Below are 7,280 nucleotides of genomic sequence, written 5' to 3'. Positions count from 1 at the left end.
AACAATAAACCACAAATAAAATACTCACCTGTGTATTTAGTGGAGTGGTTGTGTGTAAATGTAATACACTAATTCCCCTCCCTGTTACTGTTTTGTTTCTGCTGTGGTAAGGTTGAGGAGTTGAGAGTAATTTGAAGAGAATCCGGGGAGAATAGGAGATCAGAATCGGAAGAAGAAGAAATGAGGAAGATGGGTTCGGTAGGTTCACTCACAATCTCAACTAAAGAAAAAGGGGGGAGGGGGAATGCCACGTGTCGTCCATGCACGACAAAACGGCGACGCCGTTTTCCTGCCGTCAGTAACCACTCCCTTAACGGCGTTAAACTCGTTCGCTGTCTCATCTTGGTGAGACTACAAATCCAATATTTAAAAAAAAAAGTTCGTTACTTTCCCAGTTAAGTCAACATTTTAAACAATTTGTTGGTGTGAATCCAATTTAGCTCCTTTGATTTGGCTCATTGCCTCAGATACATTCCAATACCAAATAATAATTAAGCAAACATTTGCAATTGCAAAACCCAATAACATTTTCTTCCTCAAACTCAGTACCAAACTACTGTGAATTTGTGATGGCAAATGATGATGTATTTCTGAGTTTTAGAGGAGGAACACGCTACCGATTCACGGATCATCTCTATCATGCTTTGCGGCGAAATGGAATCGACACGTTCAGAGATGACGAGAATCTGAGGGTAGGGGATGAACTGAGACCTGTTCTTATGAACGCAATCGAGAATTGCAAAATGGCAATAGTGGTGCTGTGTGAGAACTACGCATCTTCGACGTGGTGCCTTGATGAGTTGGTCAAGATCGTTGACTGTCACGAAAAGCAAGGGAAGCAGGTTCTACAGAATGAAACCTTCAGATGTGTGGGAACAGAAGGGTTCCTATGAGACAGCCATGGCTAAACATGAGGATAGATATGGAAAAGACTCTGAGAAGGTCAAAGCATGGCGATTAGCTTTGTCCAAAGTAAACACGCTAAAGCTAATAAGATGGTTGCATTGCACGGAGAGCACGTAAGTTGATTACATTCATTTCTTGCCTTCTTTTGTTTTCTTTTACAGAACCACGCACTGTTGATATACTTGTTCTATCTAATTTTAATTTTTCAACAGAATCATATATGTTTCAAGTAAGTAGATTAGATTCTAGTTTAAATGTGTTGTCAATTCTTTTATACTCACATCTAACTTGAGGTTGTTGCATATAGATAATAATAGTATTTTTATTATTTAACTATTTTTTTCTGTACTTTAGTATATGATTGGATCAATTTAGTGTAAAATACTTCTATAAAACAGTATATATATGAAAATTAACATTTTTGTACTTTTAATTTTACTGTAGATGAATTTCTTACTCAGAACTTTTTCATTAGTTATAAAGATGTATTAGTTATCTTGTTATAAAAGTAGTTTTATAATTAAGAGTTGAAGACACATGTTAGAGTACTTTAGTTGGATAACCGTTAGCTTAATATAGTTAGAAAGTTGTTAGTGATGAGTTAGAAGAAAGTAGTCAGAGTTAATCAGGGTTAAGAGTAATTTTCAGCTCATGTATAACCAACACTATTGTAATCTGTAATGACTAATGAGTGTCAGTTTGAGATTCTCCTTTATTCTTCAGCAAGTAATCTTCAACCACATGAGCTATTTTTCTGTCTCTCCTCTCATAAAATCTCTGTCTGCATCTTCTTTGCAACCTCCTCAAAGCCCAAGGTTTTCACATGGTGCGGTGAGATGGAGTTGTATCAGTAATGAGAATCTGAGTGGGCTAAGTAGAAAGAATAGATTGTTGCTGAAGGTTCCCAGTTCAGCCCAACTATGGCGAATGAAGAACAATTGTAGGATCCAGGATCACATAGAGAACATCATTACTCCAATTGACATCGAGAATCTTGCGAAATTTTTGAACCAGCTCTCAAATTTTCCGAACTTCTAGAATAGGATGAATCAATCTTCTGCAAGCAATCTTAGTGTGAATTTAGACGCAAATAATCCCTATTACCTGCATCCAGGTGAGAATCCTGGAGTTTCGATAGTAAATGTAACTTCGAACCCTTCCAGTTATCATTGTTGGGCCAAATGAGGCCCTTAAGTCAAAGAATAAACTGCAATTCTTTGACGGAACCCTCCCTAAACATGAAGAAACTGATGTTAATTTTTTAATAGAAAAGTGTATGCTATATATAAAGTTGGTTCATATAACATTCGTAATTAAAGTAAGAAAAACATAATGTTTGTGCAGGTATGAACCGGAGTTTATCAAGAATATTGTTAGAGACACTGCTGACAGATTACCGTTGCCTGAACCAACCCAGCATGTAGTTGGACTCGATACTTGCTGTGAACAAGTAAAATCAGTGCTAAATATTGAGTCTAACGAAAATATTTGCATGTTGGGAATTTATGGACCTGGTGGAATAGGCAAAACCACATTGGCCAGATGTCTATTTGACAAGATCAAGCGGCAGTTTGAAGCTTCATGTTTTCTCGGTAATGTCAGAGAAAAATCTGAAAGTCGCGGAAGCTTAGAAAGTCTGCAAAAGACAGTTTTATATGACATGGGTGAGGAGACAATAACTGACCTTGGCAGTGAATTTAAGGGAGGATATGAAATCAAACGGAGGCTTCGCCACAAAAGAGTACTTCTAGTTCTTGATGATGTTAATTCAATAACACAACTGGAATCACTGGCTGGAGGGCATGATTGGTTTGGTTGGGGCAGCAGAATCATTATAACAACAAGGGATACTGATGTGGTAGACAAGCATGTGATGGGTGATGTTGTCACCAAGAAATACAAGATGGAGGAGCTAAATGATGATGATTCCTTGGAACTCTTTTGTTGGCATGCTTTCAACAGGAAGGAGCCTGCAGAGAACTTTGAAAATGTTTCAAGAAATGCAATAAGTTATGCAAAGGGCTTTCCGCTGGCTTTAGAAGTAATAGGCTCCCACTTAGGGGGTTTTACAAGTGTGGATAGCTGGGAAGAGGAACTGCACAAGTATAGAATTGATCCAAGTATTCAAGGAGTACTTGAAATAAGCTACAATAGCTTGTATGAACTTGATCAGAAAACTTTCTTGGACATTGCTTGTTTCTTCAAAGGAGAGAAATGGGATTATGTTAAAAGGGTATTGAAAGCTTGTGACTTCTATCCAATTGTTCGAGTGTTCATTAATAAATGTTTAATCACTGTAAATCAGAGTGGTTGCTTGGATATGCATGATCTAGTACAAGACATGGGCAAAGAGATTGTAATGAATGAGTCACCAACAAACCCGGGTGAATGCAGCAGATTATGGTCTCATAAAGACATTCTTCAAGTACTCAAAGATGACACAGTAAGAAGTTTCATCACTACTGTATTTTTTTAGAGGAATACGTTTACTTTAAAAATACTTGATTTGTGATGTTTTAACAGTGGCAATCTAGTACTAAGTCTTGATCCTTTGCTTGTGTTTCGTAGGGAAGTAGCTCAATTGAAGGAATAATGCTTCACCCTTCTACACTTGAAGAAGTAAATTATTGGATTAATTCTGCCTTTGACAAGATGGAGAAACTCAGAATTCTAATTGTTCGGAATACAGTGTTTTCAACAGCACCAAGTCATCTTCCAAATAGTTTACGACTACTAGAGTGGAAAGGGTATCCATCAGAGTCATTCCCACTAGATTTTCATCCCCACAGAATTGTTGATCTCAAGCTACCTCACAGTGCTCTTAAATTGGAAAGGCCATTTCAGGTGCACACTTCTCTCCTTCCCTATTTATTTCTGAATTAATCATTTAAGGGTACACTAAGTAAATAAACTTTCACAATATCTTATATTAATTTTTAATGGCTTCAAATTGTATTTATAAAACTTAATAATACTATAATTGAACATGCTGATGAACAATTTATGCATCTCCGTTTTGCAGGTATTTGAGGATTTGACATTTATCAACCTCTCCCAATGTCAATCCGTTACACACGTCCCGGATATGTCTGGAGCTAAAAGCCTGAGAGTCCTCACACTTGACAAATGCAATAAACTGGTAGGATTTGATGAATCCATTGGATTTATGCCAAACCTTGTGTATTTGAGTGCTTCGGAATGCAGTAAGCTCAAACATTTTGTACCAGAAATGTATTTGCCGTCTCTCGAAGTGCTTTCATTTTACTTTTGTAAAAGCCTCCAAAGCTTCCCAGAAATCATGCAAGAGATGGACAAACCATTAAAGATTAACTTGGTAAATTCTGCAATCGAGGAGTTCCCAAATTCCATTGGTAATCTTACAGGGCTCGAGCATATAGACATCTCTAAATCCAAAAGACTCCAGTACCTACCAGGTAGCTTCTTGATGTTACCAAAACTTTCCACATTGACAATAGACGGATGTTCTCTGCTTGGAAGATCATTTAAAAGGTTCAAAGGACACAGCAGTCCAAATATAAGGAGACTGAGTTTCAGTGGTGCTAATCTTTCAGATGAAGATCTTCATCCAATTCTTCATGTTCATCAGAAGTTGGAAGGCATCAATGTATCAAATAATTGTTTTTCATCCCTCCCAAAATGCATTGAAGGATTTTTGCACTTGAAAATTCTTGACGTGAGTTATTGTAATAATCTTATGATAATTCCAGAACTTCCATCAAGCATTCAAAAAGTAGATGCAAGATATTGCCTATCCTTAACTCCACAGTCCTCAACCATGCCATTGTCCAAGGTATCATACGTGCATATATGGAAGATTTGATGACTAGAGGAGTCAATAGAATTCTTTTTCTTTTCCCTTCTGATAGCTGGAATTCATTTTACAATTAATTTTATCTGATTGGCAGATTTTACAGGAGACTAAAAGAATTGAAGTTGTGATGCCAAAAAAGGAGATTCCCAATTGGCTTGACTACAATTGCAGCAAAGATATTCCTCTGTTTTGGGCTCGGCGAAAGTTCCCTGTTGTTGCTTTAGCATTCATGTTTGGGAGAGCCACTGGCAGTGATATTGATGAGACATTGATGAAGGCTCTAGACTTCTGGCCTCAAATTGCTTCATCCAAATCCTACACTGTTGGTCTCAACTTGTTTATAGAAGACCAACAAATATTTCCGGAGAAGTCCAAATATTTCAATGTTGGGGAAGATCATGTGTTACTTTTCGATCTTCGAACTTTGTTCAGCGACAAAGAGTGGCATGATCTTGATGCATATATTGGAGATGATTGGAAAGCCATTCATGTTGTATGTGAATCAACCTTAACTCTGAATCATTGGGGAGTTTATGTTTACAAGGGAGAGACAAACATGGATGATATTTATTTCAAGCATCTTCCCAACCACAAATTGTCAAGCGAGTTAGTTCTAGAAAGAAGTCCGCAACAAACTCGGCAAAGAATTGGACAAGTGATAGATAATTTGAATCCAACAGAAACATTTGACAATGAGCATTTGTCTCTTGTTGATCTAGAAGAAGATAGTATGAGCTTTACAAAGGCATTGGTGAGGTCGTACAAGATGGCTAAGGCTAACGAAGCTTCTTCGTCTTCTAACTATGGGGCAAGTTTGAAGAAAGAATCAGAAGAATCTAATTGGGACGTGTTGCGGTTAATAGAGTTGATGAAGGAGAATGTGCCAAAAGATATTGCTGATTCAAACCCTGGTCAAATACAAGCTGTACAAGAATTCGCAGAAGAGTTTTTTAAGGCACGTGCACAATTTATGATGGAGAAAGACTGCGACACGTTGAATATTGGTATGATGATTGCTTTAGAGGAATACCATATTTTTGGACCTCCAACTCGTCGTTATTGGGGAAGAATAGATTTAAAACATGCAGATGATCCAACATTCAAAGCAGTGATGAGGAGGGCATTCCAAGAATCATGGAGAATTGAAGAACGCGCCAAAGCACACAATAGAAGGATGATTCCCATTCTTCTATTGAAATGCGAGATTCCATCCATATGGGGGGAATCGTCGCAGAAGGAAGAATATGATGATGATCCTGTGTTGGAAGAATTATTGAGCAAGATAGAGAAAGATGCTATGGACTGTAATAAATCATATGGTAAATTGAAGGCATCTATTACTTATACTAATGAACTACTAGCAGTTTCTGATGAATATTTGCTGGAAGCAACGTATATCAGAGCACATGAAAATATGGAAAATGAAGTCATGGCAGAATGGGGAAGGTTAGAATTGGCATTATGTGACATGTTCAGATCAAGAATGCGAAGATCATTGTTTGGTTGGAGAAAGCTCATGATTCCTGGAGCTAGTACTAAGAAGACCTCTTATGGGACAATTAGAGTGGCACACGAAGATCAAGACACTCATGATAATAATCGAATGCAGCATAATAAGCTGTGGCGGATCCAGATTCCAAGGTACTTTAGAAGGTCCTTTTTTTTATTTTTTTATTTTCTTTTACGGTTTCTTTATTCTGCTTTTTTGTTTTTTGTACGGGCTTTGTCTTTCACTTTTTGTTTTACTCTTTTGGTTCTTTTGGTTCTTTTACGGTCTTTTATGTTTATTTTTGTTTTTTTATTTACTTTTATTATCATGGTTTTTTTTTATGCATTTTCATTTAATTTTGCTCTGTCTTGTTTTATATTTTATTTTCTATTGTCTAAGGTACCTTTTTTTGGAAATTTGGTCTGTGGTACTTGGGATGGTCTAAGTAAGTTGGTGTATTTTTCATTTACCCTGCATTACATTTGTCTAACACAATACACTTAGACATCTTGGTGTTAATTTAACTTACAAATTATTGTATATACATATATATGTTTTATCATCTGTATAGTAATGTTTTTGTTTCTTATTGCGTTTGATTTAACTAAAATGACAAAATGCCATTTATAACAATGTTAATTAAAAGAAAAAGAGCTTTATGATCATTCTTCTATATCTATGAGTTATCTATACCTAGAGATCAAATTGTAAGATTAAAACTGACTTTGTATAACTTCTTTTTAATCCCCTTTCAATTTAATGACAGAATAAGAGAAATTTGAGTATATATTGGTCAAATAGAGGAGTAATCAGTATATATGTACTTGTTCTATATATCTAATTTTAATTTTTCAACAGAATTATATATGTTCCAAGTAACTAGATTAGACTCCAGTTGAATGTATTGTCAATTCTTTTATACTAACATCTAATTAGAGGTTGCTGCATAGACTTTTTCATATATATACATGCACATTGCCTTAGTTGTATGTATAGTTGCAATCATGCACGCACATTGCCTCGATCGGATGTAGTTTCCAAATTTGCAATACC

The 7,280-nt window shown here is 36.3% G+C and overlaps 1 protein-coding gene across 2 annotated transcripts; it reads left to right on the top strand.

The window, feature by feature from the left end:
* The first annotated feature begins 430 nt into the window (after nucleotides 1-430).
* On the top strand, nucleotides 431-6,775 carry LOC130943830 (TMV resistance protein N-like). Of its 2 annotated transcripts, XM_057871866.1 has the most exons (6): nucleotides 431-842; nucleotides 880-1,019; nucleotides 2,251-3,349; nucleotides 3,475-3,750; nucleotides 3,929-4,717; nucleotides 4,833-6,775. In XM_057871866.1, the coding sequence occupies exons 1-6, from the start codon at nucleotides 570-572 to the stop codon at nucleotides 6,729-6,731; spliced, it is 4,476 nt and encodes a 1,491-aa protein (XP_057727849.1). In that variant the 5' UTR covers nucleotides 431-569; the 3' UTR covers nucleotides 6,732-6,775. The 2 variants fall into 2 exon arrangements, with proteins under 2 accessions (XP_057727849.1, XP_057727848.1); XM_057871865.1 differs by having other exon boundaries at nucleotides 431-1,019; nucleotides 4,842-6,775.
* Nucleotides 6,776-7,280: the final 505 nt, after the last annotated feature.

Source organism: Arachis stenosperma, chromosome 8 (assembly GCF_014773155.1).
Source record: "Arachis stenosperma cultivar V10309 chromosome 8, arast.V10309.gnm1.PFL2, whole genome shotgun sequence".
NCBI lineage: Eukaryota > Viridiplantae > Streptophyta > Magnoliopsida > Fabales > Fabaceae > Arachis > Arachis stenosperma.
This window is presented reverse-complemented; position numbering and strand designations above follow the sequence as displayed.